Source organism: Piliocolobus tephrosceles, chromosome 10 (assembly GCF_002776525.5).
Source record: "Piliocolobus tephrosceles isolate RC106 chromosome 10, ASM277652v3, whole genome shotgun sequence".
NCBI lineage: Eukaryota > Metazoa > Chordata > Mammalia > Primates > Cercopithecidae > Piliocolobus > Piliocolobus tephrosceles.
This window is the reverse complement of record NC_045443.1, coordinates 22326027-22345863: the sequence shown is the minus strand read 5'-3', so window position 1 is coordinate 22345863 and position 19837 is coordinate 22326027. Positions and strand designations below refer to the sequence as shown.

The 19837-nt window shown below is 36.9% G+C and overlaps 1 protein-coding gene across 1 annotated transcript in view; it reads left to right on the top strand.

The window, feature by feature from the left end:
- The first annotated feature begins 442 nt into the window (after positions 1-442).
- Positions 443-19837, top strand: part of ABCC9 (ATP binding cassette subfamily C member 9) — a 141681-nt gene continuing 122286 nt past the window's right edge. The window contains exons 1-4 of the mRNA XM_023208931.1: positions 443-470; positions 1812-1973; positions 4550-4691; positions 10687-10808. Coding sequence (XP_023064699.1) covers positions 1832-1973; positions 4550-4691; positions 10687-10808 — 406 coding nt within the window. The 5' untranslated portion in view covers positions 443-470; positions 1812-1831. The remainder of the gene's footprint in view (positions 471-1811; positions 1974-4549; positions 4692-10686; positions 10809-19837) is intronic.

Below are 19837 nucleotides of genomic sequence, written 5' to 3'. Positions count from 1 at the left end.
TTTGCCAGAAATATACCTAACATATACCTAGAAATTAATAACTTCCATTTTTGTCGTTGTTTAAAAACTTCAAGTCCCTTTTATTCTTTCATCCAGATTAAAACCTTAATAGCTTGTAAGAATTTACCAAGTGTATAACTTAACCTTGAGATTTTAAAAATACAACTTTTTTTTTTTTTTTTTAAAGATGGGGGACAGACTCAACTAGGGAGCATATCAATTATTTATTATAAAAAGCTTATCAGGAACAATATGTGAGAAGCATTCTGTATAAGTTTTTAAGATTGTAAATACACAGACTCTTTAGCTGAGGTATTCATATAATGCTTTATAAAACCTTTGCTTGAAATTATTATTAATTTCTCTAATAATAATATACCTTTTCTGTATAACACTCTGCTTTTTTCTAGGAAAAGTATTGTTTGTGACCATTGCTAAATCTATTATCAATGAAAGGAAAGAAAGAAAAGGTACTATGCTAGTCAAGAAAATTTTTGCCAGTCTTTAGTAATGCAACTCAGAATCCAGTGTGACATAAATATAGAAAGGAAACTAGGTCTAGTGAGGTTAAAATCTTAAATTGCCTCTTGTTTTAAAGAATAGATACGATACTTTCTTTAAAAAGCAGGTTGGAGGTTGTGTAATACAGTGGAAAGAAACAGTTTATAAGTCAGACATTTGGGTGTGGGCTTGGCTGCTCTACTGGTTGGCAAGTTACTGAACTTATCTGGACCTCAGTATCCTCCACTGTAAAAGCTGAATAACACCACTAGCGTTACAAGGTTGTTCTGAGGATTTAAGATATGCAAAGTGCCCAGAATTTAAATAAGTAGTAGGCATTATAAAATAAGTTTTGAGAATGTTAAAGCTTTTCCTGGAATTTCACAGCAGTATTTTGATGGAGCAGACCTTTGCTCATCTCCCATCTGTTTCGGCACAGCAATAATAGAGAACCATTTGACACGTAAGAGAGAGCATGTCACTCCTTTGCCCCAGAATCCCCAGTGGCCCACTTCACTAAGAGTAGAAGCCACAATCCTGACAATGACTTACAAAGCACGGTGTGACCTTGTCCTCTGTTTCCTCTCTAAACTCATCTACTTCTACTCATGGAGTACCAATTTCCAATTAAAAGACATTCTGCGTTTCAAACTTGAGTAGAGTGTATTTCATGTGAGAATATTCTAACTATGGAATCTGAGTAGTTTCATTGACTTGTCATTTGAGTTATGTTTAATTCATCTTGGGCATTGGATTTTTAATATTCTTCAGGGAAAGACCGATTACTCTTAGCCATTACTGTAGGCACACTGGTCTCTGTATATTAATATTTCCCACAACTAGTGAAATGTTTCAGGAAGCTCTGTCACAGTTTACTGAACAACTTTAGTTGTTTATTAGTACATTTTCAGTGAGTATGGGAAAACATTTGAAATTGTATCATTTTGACTTTTTAGTCATTGGTTCAATTTTTTTCCTTCTTTTTCTTAATATAGACCATTTTTGTTCTTTGAAAGCATTTTAGTCAGACACTCATTTGAGGTACTACTATAGGTAGATATTAATTATAAACATTTTCCACATGAAAGCATTTTTCTCTGGAAGTAAAAGCTATGGAAAAGAAGATCTCATAGGATGTATAAGGCCTTTGTAAGAAACCTTCAAGTTGCTTTGGCACAGTTTCTTATTTCCTCAGCTATCAAAATAAAAGGGATTGATTTTATTATATGGCCTCCTATTCAAAGCTATAATTTTATGGACACAAGTTTACTAATAAGGGGATTTTTCTTTCTCATTTCTCTCCCTTTTAGAGTAAACCATATAAGAAGAAATGAGCCTTTCATTTTGTGGTAACAACATTTCTTCATATAATATTAATGATGGTGTATTACAAAATTCCTGCTTTGTGGATGCCCTCAACCTGGTCCCACATGTCTTTCTGTTGTTTATCACTTTTCCAATATTGTTTATTGGTAAGTACTCTAATGTCCTATGTTATACCACGTGGTGTTTATATATCTCACTAATGGATGAGATTTGGGATAATGTTGACTTAATTTCTCTAACATGGAAGCTGATGACTGTGAGAAATGAACGAGCAAGTATTTTGTGTTTTTCAAACATAAATTTTTGACAAGTGATCTTCCATAGGTGAAATTGAGGTCACATGCTTGCTTAGGAATGGCCTTCAGGTAGCAGCAGCAGTTTTTTAAAAAGAAGGAAAGAGAAATACATGAGATAGATCTACAGCATTAGTTGAGCACTTACTTTGGGTTAGGTAAAGGGAATGGAAAATGAATAAAAGAGTACTTGCCTTCAGGGAATAGCTCAGTGGGGCAAATGTGTTAAAGTCATGAGAAATGACTATGCCACATTGTAAGTCTGTTTGCAAGTACAGGAACAAATTAACCTACTGAAACAACTCACTCTTTGGAGGTGGTGGGGAAGATAGTGAATGACATGTTTGGGGAATTGGAAGATGCCAAGCATGCAAGTTACAGTAGCAGTGATGAGGTTGTGTTTTATGTAGAAAGAGGACATTCACAAAGTATTTGGAAAGAAGTTAATAATACAGTTTTGTCTTATTTTACAGTGTACATATGTACAAAATCTGATAATTAAGGGCAATTATGAATAATTTGTATAACTTACCCAAACAGACCCTTTCACTTTTTAAAAATTATGAAGTATTTTGATACATAAAATGATGGAGATTAATAGAATAAACATCCTTTGAGCCTACCAATGCTCACCTAAAGAATATAGAAGTAAGAATGAAAGGGCCTGTCTCTGCACACCATTTTCTGGTCTTGTTACTCTTTCCATATCCTATGTTCCTATCTGTTCACAGAGGCAACCACTATTTTGAGTTAATTGTGCTTAATTTTTTCGTGTGTGATATTTTTCCAATTAAATAAGTGAAAAAGTTCTCAGATGTATTTTCTTAAGAAAACTAGCAAATTTTAATGATCTGCTTTAAGGGAATGTTTGAAAATCATTCATATGCTTTTATTTATTCATTTAACGAATATCAATTGAGAGGATACTATGTGCTTGGCATTATTCTAAGAGGGATTAAAGAACTCATCATATGATATATACACAGGACAACATAACTCTTGGTACATAGTTACGTTAAACAAATGTACAGATGCTAAATATATTGAGACCAGAGTGGCCATATGTAGAAACATCAGTCGTTGTTTATGTAGTATTATTTGTAGGTCATGAAGAATGCCCTTTGGCCAAAAGTAGAAAAATTGATTTTTTAACTGTAATTCCACAATTAATAATTCCCCAATTATTGACATCTGGTTAACTTTTTGAGAGCAAAAACAGTAACATTCCATTCTGTATCCCTAGCATCCAGCACAGAGGCTGGCACCAGGGTATTTGAATAGAATAGAATTGGAGGGGATATTGTCAAAGGGAAATAGAAAAAATTCAGACTTTTTATTTATGACATTGGCTACTTGAATTAGTGAGGGATCACAAATCAATCTTAAAAAACTATCAGGTACTAGGATAATCATAAGGTTGCAAAAAAAAGACATAGAACTTGCCTATGGGAGTTTACAGCCTAAGTTCCAGTAGAATATATTAAATACAACTAACCTTCCAATGATTAATAAATTGAAAACAACTAAGACATGAATACTCATTTCAAATAAAAGGGGAATCTGCTGCCTATACAGAAATTCTTTCCTGCAATATTTCAAGCACAAACCCCCATTCATTCTTGAAGTAAGTGGGGCTTTTTTTCTACAGTCAAAAAATGAGAAAAAAAGGGACAAAAGGAGACAAAAGTGGGGCCTCCTAGTACACCACATATGAACTAGTATTACTCTACATAGTAACTAAACTATAGAGTAGTTTAGGGAGGAAACCATCAGAATTTTACTAACATATAATCCTGAATTGTTTTCTTCAGTGGCAAGCTAAGGGTAGACCTATAATGGTTTTGAGCCTGCTTAAAAGCTCACCATCAAGAACTTTAGCTTTCTTTGAGAAAAGTATCAGTACTGCTTGTTGAATAACAGTGCCTGCCTAGTCATACATAACAATTTTTCTCATATGATGTGCATATGATTAAGAGTTGACTCAACTAATGAGTCCCATATTTTGTAACCAAATATGTCTTTCCTTGATTTGTCCCCTTGTAGATTTCATGTCTTCAAAGATTTTCTACAGTAAATTTCATGTATTATCATAAATTTATTTCCTTTTGGATTAATCAGAAAGCTGTCAGGAAGAGTTTCCAATTAGCATGAGGTAGAACCATGTTGTCATCCAGAGTTGATATTATTCCTGAGTAATGCCGCAAATGTTGATGTGTTGGCCTCGGTAGTCTTGTAAAGGTTAATTGTAATTTTTTTTAACAACAAAAATAGACTAGGATTTCCATTGCTACTCTAGAAAGTGTTAAGGTTTCAGGACCTCCCCTTAAAGCTTATCATAATTTAAATTATTTTTATTACAGTTGAGCCTTTGGTTTATGTTTTTTTTTGTTTGTTTGTTTGTTTGTTTTTTACTTTTCTCTTTTTTCCAGGGTGGGGGAGCCAAAGCTCAAAAGTACAAATTCACCACAACACATGGCTTCATTTTCCGGGACATAACCTGAGATGGATTCTTACATTCGCTCTCCTGTTTGTGCATGTCTGTGAAATAGCAGAAGGCATTGTTTCAGACTCGTAAGTGATCTAACTTTAATAATACCACTGCAGTATATCAGCGGGTATATTCATTACACAAGTTCACGTCTTTGTAACTTGTGCTCATCCATATGCTTTATATTTTTTGCTCTCTGATCCATGTAGCTCTTGCAGGAAGTTCTTAGGCCTTTTTGAACTTTTTAATGTTAAAAATAGGTATAAATGGAAAGATTGTCTACATTTACACATAGGTCTAATAGCTATATACTCATGTTAATGTATTAATCATTTCTCAGATGTTTCCATTTATTTTTTAAAGAAGCAAAGATAGATGAGTCAGGATGAATGAGTCTGAGAATCAGTGAGGATAGAGCCACCATAAATTGATGCAAAGCACAAACTGTTTTAAAATCAAGATTTGTAATAAAATCCACTTTTTAAACTTTTAAGTTCAGGGGTACAAGTGCATGTTTATTATACAGGTAAACTTGCGTCACAGAGGTTTGTTGTACAGATTATTTCATTACCCAGGTATTAATCCTAGTACCCATTAGTTGTTTTTCCTGATCCTCTCTGTCCTCCCACCCTCCACTCTCCGAAAAGCCCCAGTGTGTGTTGTTTCCCTGTGTCCATGTGTTCTCATCATTTAGCTCCCACTTATAAGTGAGAACATGTGGTATTTGATTTTCTGTTCCTGTGTTAGTTTGCTAGGAATAATGGCCTCCAGCTCCATCCATGTCCCTGCAAAGGATATGATGTTGATTTTTTCTGGCTGCATAGTATTCCATAGTGTATATGTACCACATTTTCTTTATGCAGTCTATCATTGATGGACTTTTAGGTTGATTCCATGCCTTTGCTATTGTGAATAGTGCTGCAATGAACATATGCATGCATGTATGTGTCTTTATAATAGAATGATTTATATTCCCATTATCCAATAATGGGATTGCTGGATCAAATGGTATTTCTGTTTTTTGGTCTTTGAGGAATCACCACACTGTCTTCTACAATGGCTAACCTAATTTGCATTCCAACAAACAGTGTATAAGTATTCCATTTTCTCCGCAATCTCACCAACATCTGTTATTTTTTAACTTATTAATTGTAGCCATTTGACTGGTGTGAGATGGTATCTCATTGTGGTTTTTATTTGCATTTCTCTAATGATCAAGGATGTTGAGCTTTTTTTTCATATGATTGTTGGCCGCGTATGTGTCTTCTTTTGAAAAGTGTCTGTTCATGTCCTTTGCCCACTTTTATATGTTGTTGTTTGTTTTTCTCTTGTAAATTTGTTTAGTTCCTTATAGATGCTGGATATTACATCTTTGTTGGATGCATAGTTTGCAAAAAACTTCTCCCATTTGTCTTTTTACTCTGTTGATAGTTTCTTTTGCTGTACAGGAGCTCTTTAGTTTAATTAGATCCCATTTGTCAATTTTTGCTTTTGTTGCGATTGTTTTTGGCATCTTTGTCATAGAATCTTTGTTCATACCTATGTCCTGAATGGTATTGCCTAGGTTGTCTTCCAGGGTTTTATAGTTTTGAAAATTCATATTTTTAAAGGAATTTTGTTATTTTTATAAAATAAGATATTTGTATTAGGCAGTTAAAATATAATGAATTATATTTATAAACTTGAACATAATCTGGTGAAAATATTTTTCTTATATAGTAACAAAACAAACTCAAGAATAGGAAATTTTTGATTATCAAATTGTGCTAAATGGTATATCTTTCATTGAGGAATTAATATTGGAAGGCCTTTAAATTTTTTGATAGGAAAATTCTAAAATTTATTTTCTTCTTATCGAACTGGAACCTCCCTGACATCTGTTTATGTTTTCTGTTGCAATTAACAAGGAATGAAGCTCCTAAGCTTTTGTCATGGAACCAACTATTTTGTAATGTTTTATAAGGATTTTTTGCAGATATGTGCGTGTCTTAATTTCTGATAAAAAGAAAAATTAGAGACTCTAATAGAAGCCATCCCTCCAGGCATTTAGAAGCTTAATTGGATATTATCTTATTGGTAACTGTTTAAAATTCTGGTATATTTATACTAGCATAGCCAATTCTAGGCTTAATTTTTTAATTTCTTTAGCATTTAGGCTACTGTATCTGTTTATATGTGTATGTATAAAGTAGAAGATAGATCATCCAATTTTTTTTGAAACTTGACATCATGTGGACAAGGAGAACTCCTCTGGTTGATTCAGTCAGGTCCTCAGAAAACACAGACTGAGCTAATAATAATAATGATATATCCTAATGATAGAAACTTGTTTGTAATGGTCATGATAAAAGAGGTCCTAAAAACAGGTAAAAATATACCCTTGATTCTGTATTATGCTCTTCTACTCTTTAGGTATAGACTTATCCTTACCCTTTTTATCCAGGCTTTTCAAAATGTCATATTTTAGTTACATCTAAATCCAAACATTTAGTTTTGCTTTTTCTCTTGCCCCATCTTATTCTGGAAACTTCTTCTGTAAGAATCCTCATGGTTATTAATGACAACTAATGGAGACTCTTTTATCTTTATCGTAATTATTACTTATGACACTGCTGATCATTCCATCTTTCTTTTTTTAAGTAAAACCCTTATGAATTATTTACTTAATATATGACAAATGCTCATTACAATTAGAAAAACAATGCAAAAGGCTTTCCTAATAGAATATTTGATTTTGTTTTTTAGTAATACAAACATTTAAAGCTAGTAATTTTTCTTTTGGAACATCCTTTATTCTGCACAGGCTTTTGTTCTCCTTTATATTTCTACCTTTCATTGCAGTTTAGATACTCTCCTAGGTTTAGGAATCCTTTTCAGATTGCTCTTTTGCTTAATTTGATTGGTTTATTATTAAAGCACATAGTTTGTAAAATGATTACTCTTTGCAGTTTATTAACATGTTTATTATAGTCAAATACTTGATTATTTTATAAATATTTAGTGAGTATTAGAAAGTAATATATACACTTTGTAAGAGACATAATTTTATTGCGTTTACTGATTGTATTACCGAAGTTCTGTATGTTGCTTCTTTTTGTACTATTTAATCTGTCAAATTCTAAAAGCAGTGTATTGAAATATTCATTACTGTGTTTTTATTAGGTTTTTATTTTTATCATTTTCTCTCTTTTGAAGTGATTTCTTTGACCTTCACAATATAATACTTAAAAAATTTCTTTCCAACATTCTGACTAAAGATTTTCTGCTGTAATGGGACATATGCGCTCCTACCAAACTATCAAGGTCTGCAACTCATACTCTGAAAAGAACATAGCTGAAGGGAAAAAATAGCATTGGAGTACCATTCAAAACCTATGCAGCTTTGTAAACAGAAACTAACAAAATAACAGCAATCTTATAAAAATACTAGCATGGTTAGAAGACATGTTAAATCCCTAATAAAGGTGTACCACAATAAGTACAAAACTTTATTGTAGCTGCTGTTATCTTTATTAATTCTTTGTCATTGTTTCCCTTAATAATGGTTTGTCATTCTTTTTCTAAAATCTTAAGTTGACTTTTTAATTTATTTATTATAATTATTTCTTATTGAACCTGTTTAAGGTTATAAACTTTCTTATGAGTATGGTTGTGACCACATTTTACAGGATTGGATAGGGAGTGTTCTCATTTTAAAATTTCCTAAATAATATTAGTAAGTGAATTTTGGTTTCCTTCCTCCCTCCCTCTTCTCTTCTCTTGTCTTCTCTTTTCTCCTTTTCTTTTCTCCTTCCTTCCTTCCTTCCTTCCTTCCTTCCTTCCTTCCTTCCTTCCTCCTTCCCTCCCTCTCTCCCCTCCCATCCCCTCCCTTCTCCTCTCCTCTCCTTTCTTCTTTTTTTGAAACAGAGTCTTGCTCTTTTGCCCAGGCTGGAGTGCAGCCATGTGATCTCGGTTCACTGCCAAGTCTGCCTCCCATGTCCAAGCAATCCTCCTGCCTCAGCCCCTTGAGTAGCTGGGATCACAGGCATGCGGCACCACACACGGCTAATTTTTGTATGTTTAAGAGAGATAAGAGTTTTACCATGTTGCCCAGGTTGGTCTCAAACTCCTGGCCTCAAGTGATCGCCCGCCTCAGCCTTGCTAAGTGCGGGGATTACAGGTGTAAGCCACCACGGTCAGCTGGATTCTTTCTTTGATTCAATAGTCAGAGAATATTAGAAGCATTTCCTAATTTCTGTGCTGACAAAATTGTTATCTATTTTTTCCTCTGATGATTTTGATCTATTTACAGGAGATGGTAGGTGGTTTTTAAGTGCTACCCTACTACTCTCACATTTTTATTACCATGTCTCTATTAATGATTCCAAATTATATCACTGATCATGTTCCAAATCTCTACAGACACTTACAATTCCATTTTCCTCCTTATTAGACACCTTCACAATCCATAAATGTCTAGTGAAACTTATTAGTTCCTCTTTCCAATCTGCTCATCCTCTTAAAATCTTATTTGGTCACACAGCCATCCACACAGACACCCTAGGAATTATCTTCTACTTCTCTACTGCCATCACCCTCATACCCTAATGCTGGTAAACTCCTGCCCATTTTAACAATCAATCTTTTTCCAGATGTATCATTTCCTCCATGTTACTGCTGCCAAAGCTGAAGTCAAACCTTTATCATCTGTCACACAACTTTATACCCATAGCTTCCTAACTGCTTTTCTTCCTTCCATTTCACTCCCTCTGCTACAAACTCATGTATTATCAACCAACTTTCTTATCCACATGATTGCTGGAGCTATCCATTTAAAACACATCTGATTATACCACTTACCTATTCAAGTGTTTCAGTTTTCCATGGGTTGAGATGCCAGCCTCTTACCATGGCATACAAAGCCTTCCATGATGCATTCTATCTTACACGTTCCGTTTCAAGAATATTAAACTACTTGGAATTTTGAACATGTTGAATTGTTTCATGCTTCTGTGTACTTGCCCATTCTGTTCCTTTTTTGAAATGACCCTTTTCCTGACCAGTGGATTCTTTTTCCTATTTCAGTTCCCATTGTCAACCATGCCTCTCCTGGAATGACCTTCTCAGTGTTCTCCTTTCCCCCAGAGAAAGTGATATAGTCACTCTCTTCTCTATACCATTGATGTACTAATATCTTCAAGTAATTTGAGAAAAGCAAAATGTTTCACTCTGTGGCATTATTAATGCCAGCGGAGTTGAGGGCTGTCCACTATACTCATCTGGTCTAGAACCGCCGGTTCGCCTGGTGATCTCTGTTGCCTTCAGAGTGAAGTCTATTCTCCTTGCAGTCATGCTGAATTGCTTGTAATACCCTTGAACACACTGGCCCCTCTGCCTGGAACTGTCTTCCTCTTTTCTTCCTCTGAGTAGCCATTCCTCATTCTGAAAGTGTCAGTTTGGAAGTCACTTCCTTCTCAAAGCTTTCTCTGTCCCAGACGTGCACTCTGTGTTTTCACACTGTCCCTTCAGCTGTGTTGTAATTTCCTATTTGCTATTGGTATCCTCAATATACTAGATTTTTTCTTTGACTACAGATGTTACATCTTGTTTCCTTCATTGTTGCATCCAAGAACCTAATACAGTATCTGGATCAGCAATCACAGATGCATCGAGTGAATTAATGAGAATGGAGAAATCACTGAAGACTATGAAGTTGGGAGCTGTCAAAGGAACAAACACACTTTTCACACACATTGGAGTTCGGATTGAGTCAACTGTTTTCACTTGCTTTAGTTGTTAAAGTATTTCAGCAGCTCTGCCCTACAGTATAGGAGTAGTTATATATTTGCTTTTGTTGTAAGCATTTTAAGGTATAGTTTGGTTGTTTACTTGACCCTTCATGTTAAGATAAAACCTTTCCACAGAACTATGTCTTTCAATATATTCTTCCCTTATGTATTATCTTGGAAACTACTATTGCATTCTGTATTTTAAACATCTTATTGCTAAGAGAGAGTTCTTATGAAAAAATTGGGAAAAAAATGGGAAGTTACCTGGAACCATCAGCTTTAGGCATTGACTTTGTACTGTTCTTTGTAGGCGACGGGAATCAAGGCACCTCCACCTCTTTATGCCGGCCGTGATGGGATTCGTTGCCACTACAACATCAATAGTATATTATCATAATATCGAAACATCAAATTTTCCTAAATTACTTTTAGGTAAGTATGATCACTTTTGTTGTTTCTCGTTAAAGAGCTGTTTTTTTCCCTCTAAAGCGTTGTTTTTCTTTTTCCTCAGAGTAAATACTATCAGAGTGTGTGGGGAGTAGAAAGTATGGGAAAACCACAGTGATTAATTCTCCTGTAGCTGCCCAGTAAACGTGGGGTTGAAGATAAGCTGAGTTGCTCTAGGCTGTGAAAATTCCATACCCCCAGGTCATTTCTTCTGCAATAAACACTCTCTGTGGTGTGTCTGTATGTAGCGGAGAAAGAAAGTGGAGGGAATGTGCTGGCCTTCTGGCTTGCAGAAGTTGTATTTTGAGAATCAGAGCTCAGGCTGGAGTGCCGTGTGCAGTGGCCAGATCTCAGCTCACTGCAAGCTCCGCCTCCCGGGTTCACGCCATTCTCCTGCCTCAGCCTCCCGAGTAACTGGGATTACAGGCGCCCACCACCTTGCCCGGCTAGTTTTTTGTATTTTTTAGTAGAGATGGGCTTTCACCGTGTTAGCCAGGATGGTCTCGATATCCTGACCTCGTGATCCGCCCATCTGGACCTCCCAAAGTGCTGGGATTACAGGCTTGAGCCACCGCGCCCGGCCAAATTACTCTATATATTCTAAGAAGAAATGAGAAGAAAGGAGAACTGCATAGAAGGGATTAAATTAGTACTAGTTCACAGGTCCTCTATATAAGAGATTTACAATCACTCAATTTAGTTCAACATTCTATAATAACTCATCAAACTGTCAGACAATTGTGCTGGAAAATCTATTAATTTAATTGTGTAGTTAGACATTTAAATTAAAAAGTTTGGTTAGTTTAATTGGCAAGACTTGCTACAATAAAAACACCTCAATTTGATCATTTGTTCTCTCATTTTTTCTATTGTTAAGACATTGCTTTACATAGAATTACACAGAATAACTATTTCTAATTATGTACTCCTATTTTTCATGTTTTGGTTTCAAACATTAATTTTAAAAGAGTGGCTGTTTTATTTATTCATGAAAGTTAAGAGTGGCCAGTTCTTTTTATTTTTTTTAAAGTCTTCTAAGATTAAAATGTGGTGATTTTTACTTGTCATTTCTGGTTCTAAATACCAAAATTGTAAATGTGCATTTGGTCCCTCTATTCTATTTCTAGTTATTTTTCTTAAGGGGATAACCGTAATCATGAAAGTGGGCCAAAATGAACGCGCTCCAGCCTGGGCCACAGAGCGAGATTCCGTCTCAAAAAAAAAAAAAAAAAAGAATATGTAATAGAGAAATTTACTTTCATTTAATCATGGGTTGTCTTGTTTTTACATTTGCGTATGAAGCTTCCAGTCAGTGTGACCTGGTTGTTCCAAGTGTGGCTTCTTGATTTCTTGACCTGTTAGTGCTAGTTAATTTTGGAAATTTTGGTTTGTTTGTCAAAGTCTATATTATTTTCTTGATGTAATTCTCAGATTTATCATAGTAGGCTGGATTTAATGATTCTGTCCTGTTGAATATGTTTCTGTGTATAACAGACTAATTACTGAACCTTGTAAATCCTTAATTCATTATAAAAGTTTTAGAACTAGAAAAATTATGGTTCATTATTTCCCAAAGTTTAGCCCTCAAGGTATATATGTCCCCAGATAATAATGTCATATGTGTTATCCAAAAATATATATATAAGTGAGCAGACATAAGTAAATTTGGGAAACAGATAAACAGCAGGTTTTTCTACTGAAGGACTTTCATGAACCTATATGTGCCAAAATCCTATATTACATGCAACCATTCACAGAGTGGTCTGACCTCACAATTTTTATAAAGTACTCATTAAAACAGTATTATTTGTGTCACTAGTTAGATAAGCACATATTTAATCCAATCTCCTCATTCTACATATGAATGAACATTGAGAAAGATTAAACAGTGTCAATATTCTAAAGAAAAACAAACTATTTATTTAAAAATAAAATAATAAAATAAAATTATTCTAAAAAAAAAAAAGAATCAGAGCTCTTGTGAGGAGCTGCTGCACCATGTTGCCCTCCTCTAGTTCCAGGTGTTTCTGCCTCTGGCTTGGAGTCCAAGGACATTTTCCCAAGGTTCAAGCCTTTCACTGATGCTGTGGGAATGCCACACTTCCCTAGAATTACTATGTAGCAGACTATGTGTCATAGCATAATGAAGAGTATGCTGTCCTGAGGAGCAGCTGCCTTTAAATCATAGCCTTTCACACCTGCATTGTGACTACAATTGTTTTATTTGCCTCTCTTGCCTCCTTGTTCTCTGGAAATCAAAGGCTATCTAAAATATTCCTAATTTTATTTTTGCCTTGGGTCAAAATTATGTAACTCATCTATATTAGTTATGTTCAATACTCTGACCTGTCACTATATTCCTTGGAGTATACTTTCTTTCTTAAAGAGATAAAGATATGGAACAAGGATCATAGATGGGCTACGAACCTCCTGAAATTGTAGTTTGAATTATGTGTTTGTGTGAATGATGCTTACTGTTTCTGATTTTATTTGATTGTTGTACAATGAAAATGATGTTGACGAATGATATAGAAATTAGGAGAAGAAATAATGAAAACACACACACAGTATTTTATTCATTCATCCTGAGTACACTAAAATTGAAAATGGATGCATGAAAAATACTGATTATTCTATGTTGTGTCACATTATACGATTGTTAAAGGCAATCTAATAAAAAAGGTACAGAGGGTTACATATTAATTTAAAGGCTGTCAAATTTTGAATTATCTTAATAGAAAGGTCTTTTGTACAAAATGGGAGGCAGACACTATTGCAGAAGTCTGAAAATGCCAAAAAAAAAAAAAAAAAAAAGAAATTTCTAACAGGTAGCTGCAAAAAATAAATAAAATTGATAATTTATTTATTTATTTATTATTATTTTTTTATTATACTTTAAATTCTAGGGTACATGTGCATAACGTGCAGGTTACATATGTATACATGTGCCATGTTGGTGTGCTGCACCCATCAACTCGTCAGCACCCATCAATTCATCATTTATATCAGGTATAACTCCCCAATGCAATCCCTCCCCCCTCCCCCCTCCCCATGATAGGCCCCAGTGTGTGATGTTCCCCTTCCCGAGTCCAAGTGAGCTCATTGTTCAGTTCCCACCTATGAGTGAGAACATGCGGTGTTTGGTTTTCTCTTCTTGTGATAGTTTGCTAAGAATGATGGTTTCCAGCTGCATCCATGTCCCTACAAAGGACGCAAACTCATCCTTTTTTATGGCTGCATAGTATTCCATGGTGTATATGTGCCACATTTTCTTAATCCAGTCTGTCACTGATGGACATTTGGGTTGATTCCAAGTCTTTGCTATTGTGAATAGTGCCGCAATAAACATACGTGTGCATGTGTCTTTGTAGTAGCATAATTTATAATCCTTTGGGTATATACCCAGTAGTGGGATGGCTGGGTCATATGGTACATCTAGTTCTAGATCCTTGAGGAATCGCCATACTGTTTTCCATAATGGTTGAACTAGTTTACAATCCCACCAACAGTGTAAAAGTGTTCCTATTTCTCCACATCCTCTCCAACACCTATTGTTTCCTGATTTTTTAATGATTGCCATTCTAACTGGTGTGAGATGGTATCTCATTGTGGTTTTGATTTGCATTTCTCTGATGGCCAGTGATGATGAGCATTTTTTCATGTGTCTGTTGGCTGTATGAATGTCTTCTTTTGAGAAATGTCTGTTCATATCCTTTCCCCACTTTTGGATGGGGTTGTTTGTTTTTTTCTTGTATATTTGTTTGAGTTCTTTGTAGATTCTGGAAATTAGCCCTTTGTCAGATGAGTAGATTGCAAAAATTTTCTCCCATTCTGTAGGTTGCCTGTTCACTCTGATGGTAGTTTCTTTTGCTGTGCAGAAGCTCTTTAGTTTAATGAGATCCCATTTGTCAATTTTGGCTTTTGCTGCCATTGCTTTTGGTGTTTTAGACATGAAGTCCTTGCCCATGCCTATGTCCTGAATGGTACTACCTAGATTTTCTTCTAGGGTTTTGATGGTATTAGGTCTAACATTTAAGTCTCTAATCCATCTTGAATTAATCTTCGTATAAGGAGTAAGGAAAGGATCCAGTTTCAGCTTTCTACTTATGGCTAGCCAATTTTCCCAGCACCATTTATTAAATAGGGAATCCTTTCCCCATTTCTTGTTTTTGTCAGGTTTGTCAAATATCAGATGGTTGTAGATGTGTGGCATTATTTCTGAAGGCTCTGTTCTGTTCCATTGGTCTATATCTCTGTTTTGGTACCAGTACCATGCTGTTTTGGTTACTGTAGCCTTGTAGTATAGTTTGAAGTCAGGTAGCGTGACGCCTCCGGCTTTGTCCTTTTGACTTAGGATTGTCTTGAAAATACGGGCTCTTTTTTGGTTCCATATGAACTTTAAAGCAGTTTTTTCCAATTCGGTGAAGAAACTCATTGGTAGCTTGATGGGGATGGCATTGAATCTATAAATAACCTTGGGCAGTATGGCCATTTTCACAATATTGATTCTGCCTATCCATGAGCATGGTATGTTCTTCCATTTGTTTGTGTCCTCTTTGATTTCACTGAGCAGTGGTTTGTAGTTCTCCTTGAAGAGGTCCTTTACATCCCTTGTAAGTTGGATTCCTAGGTATTTTATTCTCTTTGAAGCAATTGTGAATGGAAGTTCATTCCTGATTTGGCTCTCTGCTTGTCTGTTACTGGTGTATAAGAATGCTTGTGATTTTTGCACATTAATTTTGTATCCTGAGACTTTGCTGAAGTTGCTTATCAGCTTAAGAAGATTTTGGGCTGAGACGATGGGGTTTTCTAAATACACAATCATGTCATCTGCAAACAGGGACAATTTGACTTCCTCTTTTCCTAACTGAATACCCTTGATTTCTTTCTCTTGCCTGATTGCCCTAGCCAGAACTTCCAACACTATGTTGAATAGGAGTGGTGAGAGAGGGCATCCCTGTCTTGTGCCAGTTTTCAAAGGGAACTTTTCCAGTTTTTGCCCATTCAGTATGATATTAGCTGTGGGTTTGGCATAAATAGCTCTTATTATTTTGAGGTACGTTCCATCAATACCGAATTTGTTGAGCGTTTTTAGCATGAAGGGCTGTTGAATTTTGTCAAAAGCCTTTTCTGCATCTATTGAGATAATCATGTGGTTCTTGTCTTTGGTTCTGTTGATATGCTGGATTACGTTGATTGATTTGCGAATGTTGAACCAGCCTTGCATCCCAGGGATGAAGCCCACTTGATCATGGTGGATAAGCTTTTTGATGTGCTGCTGAATCCGGTTTGCCAGTATTTTATTGAGAATTTTTGCATCGATGTTCATCAGGGAGATTGGTCTAAAATTCTCTTTTTTTGTTGTGTCTCTGCCAGGCTTTGGTATCAGGATGATGCTGGCCTCATAAAATGAGTTAGGGAGGATTCCCTCTTTTTCTATTGATTGGAATAGTTTCAGAAGGAATGGTACCAGCTCCTCCTTGTACCTCTGGTAGAATTCAGCTGTGAATCCATCTGGTCCTGGGCTTTTTTTGGTGGGCAGGCTATTAATTGTTGCCTCAATTTCAGAGGCTGCTATTGGTCTATTCAGGGATTCAACTTCTTCCTGGTTTAGTCTTGGAAGAGTGTACGTGTCCAGGAAATTATCCATTTCTTCTAGATTTTCTAGTTGATTTGCGTAGAGGTGTTTATAGTATTCTCTGATGGTAGTTTGTATTTCTGTGGGGTCGGTGGCGATATCCCCTTTATCATTTTTTATTGCGTCTATTTGATTCCTCTCTCTTTTCTTCTTTATTAATCTTGCTAGCGGTCTGTCAATTTTGTTGATCTTTTCAAAAAACCAACTCCTGGATTCATGGATTTTTTGGAGGGTTTTTTGTGTCTCTATCTCCTTCAGTTCTGCTCTGATCTTAGTTATTTCTTGCTTTCTGCTAGCTTTTGAATGTGTTTGCTCTTGCCTCTCTATTTCTTTTAATTGTGATGTTAGAGTATCAATTTTAGATCTTTCCTGCTTTCTCTTGTGGGCACTTAGTGCTATAAATTTCCCTCTACATACTGCTTTAAATGTGTCCCAGAGATTCTGGTATGTTGTATCTTTGTTCTCATTGGATTCAAAGAACATCTTTATTTCTGCTTTCATTTCGTTATGTACCCAGTAGTCATTCAGGAGCAGGTTGTTCAGTTTCCATGTAGTTGAGCGGTTTTGATTGAATTTCTTAGTCCTGAGTTCTAGTTTGATTGCACTGTGGTCAGAGAGACAGTTTGTTATAATTTCTGTTCTTTTACATTTGCTGAGGAGTGCTTTACTTCCAATTATGTGGTCAATTTTGGAATAAGTGTGATGTGGTGCTGAGAAGAATGTATATTCTGTTGACTTGGGGTGGAGAGTTCTATAGATGTCTATTAGGTCCGCTTGGTGCAGAGATGAGTTCAATTCCTGGATATCCTTGTTAACTTTCTGTCTCGTTGATCTGTCTAATGTTGACAGTGGAGTGTTGAAGTCTCCCATTATTATTGTATGGGAGTCTAAGTCTCTTTGTAAGTCTCTAAGGACTTGCTTTATGAATCTGGGTGCTCCTGTAGTGGGTGCATATATATTTAGGATAGTTAGCTCTTCCTGTTGGATTGATCCCTTTACCATTATATAATGGCCTTCTTTGTCTCTTTTGATCTTTGATGGTTTAAAGTCTGTTTTATCAGAGACTAGGATTGCAACCCCTGCTTTTTTTTGTTCTCCATTTGCTTGGTAGATCTTCCTCCATCCTTTTATTTTGAGCCTATGTATGTCTCTGCATGTGAGATGGGTCTCCTGAAGACAGCAGACTGATGGGTCTTGACTCTTTATCCAGTTTGCCAGTCTGTGTCTTTTAATTGGAGCATTTAGTCCATTTACATTTAAGGTTAATATTGTTATGTGTGAACTTGATCCTGCCATTATGATATTAACTGGTTATTTTGCTCATTAGTTGATGCAGTTTCTTCCTAGGCTCGATGGTCTTTACATTTTGGCATGTTTTTGCAGTGGCTGGTACCGGTTGTTCCTTTCCATGTTTAGGGCTTCCTTCAGGGTCTCTTGTAAGGCAGGCCTGGTGGTGACAAAATCTCTAAGCATTTGCTTATCTGTAAAGAATTTTATTTCTCCTTCACTTATGAAACTTAGTTTGGCTGGATATGAAATTCTGGGTTTAAAATTCTTTTCTTTAAGAACGTTGAATATTGGCCCCCACTCTCTTCTGGCTTGTAGAGTTTCTGCCGAGAGATCTGCTGTCAGTCTGATGGGCTTCCCTTTGTGGGTAACCCGACCTTTCTCTCTGGCTGCCCTTAAGATTTTTTCCTTCATTTCAACTTTGGTGAATCTGGCAATTATGTGTCTTGGAGTTGCTCTTCTGGAGGAGTATCTTTGTGGCGTTCTCTGTATTTCCTGAATTTGAATGTTGGCCTGGCCTGCTAGGTTGGGGAAGTTCTCCTGGATGATATCCTGTAGAGTGTTTTCCAATTTGGTTCCATTTTCCCCCTCACTTTCAGGCACCCCAATCAGACGTAGATTTGGTCTTTTGACATAATCCCATACTTCTTGCAGGCTTTGTTCATTTCTTTTTCTTCTTTTTTCTTTTGGTTTCTCTTCTCGCTTCATTTCATTCATTTGATCCTCAATCGCTGATACTCTTTCTTCCAGTTGATCGAGTCGGTTACTGAAGCTCGTGCATTTGTCACGTATTTCTCGTGTCATGGTTTTCATCTCTGTCATTTCGTTTATGACCTTCTCTGCATTAATTAGTCTAGCTGTCAATTCTTCCACTTTTTTTTCAAGATTTTTAGTTTCTTTGCGCTGGGTACGTAATTCCTCCTTTAGCTCTGAGAGGTTTGATGGACTGAAGCCTTCTTCTCTCATCTCATCAAAATCATTCTCTGACCAGCTTTGATCCGTTGCTGGCGATGGGCTGTGCTCCTTTGCAGGAGGAGATGCGCTCTTATTTTTTGAATTTCCAGCTTTTCTGCCCTGCTTTTTCCCCATCTTTGTGGTTTTATCTGTCACTGGTCTTTGATGATGGTGACGTACTGATGGGGTTTTGATATAGGTGTCCTTCCTGTTTGATAGTTTTCCTTCTGACTGTCAGGACCCTCAGCTATAGGTCTGTTGGAGATTGCTTGAGGTCCACTCCAGACCCTGTTTGCCTGGGTATCAGCAGCAGAGGTTGCAGAAGATAGAATATTGCTGAACAGCGAGTGCACCTGTCTGATTCTTGCTTTGGAAGCTTCCTCTCAGGGGTGTACTCCACCCTGTGAGGTGTGGGGTGTCAGACTGCCCCTAGTGGGGGATGTCTCCCAGTTAGGCTACTCAGGGGTCAGTGACCCACTTGAGCAGGCAGACTGCCCCTTCTCAGATCTCAACCTCCGTGTTGGGAGATCCACTGCTCTCTTCAAAGCTGTCAGACAGAGTCGTTCGCGTTTCACAGGCTTCTACTCCTTTAGCTGAGCCCTGTCCCCAGAGGCGCAGTCTACAGAGACAGGCAGGTTTCCTTGAGCTGCTGTGAGCTCCACCCAGTTCCAGCTTCCCAGCGGCTTTAGTTACCTACTTAAGCCTCAGCGATGGCAGGCGCCCCTCCCCCAGCCTCGCTGCTGCCTTGCGGTTAGATTGCGGCAGACTGCTGTGTTAGCAAGGAGAGAGGCTCCGTGGGCGTGGGACCCTCCCGGCCAGGTGTGGGATACAATCTCCGGTGTGCCGGTGTTACAGCGCAGTATTGGGGTGGGAGTTACCCGATTTTCCAGGTGTTGTGTGTCTCAGTTCCCCTGGCTAGGAAAAGGGAGTCCCTTCCCCCTCGCGCTTCCCAGGTGAGGCGATGCCTCGCCCTGCTTCAGCTCTCGCTGGTCGGGCTGCAGCAGCTGACCAGCACCGATTGTCCGGCACTCCCGAGTGAGATGACCCCAGTACCTCAGTTGAAAATGCAGAAATCGCCGGTCTTCTGTGTCGCTCGCGCTGGGAGATGGAGACTGAAGCTGTTCCTATTCGGCCA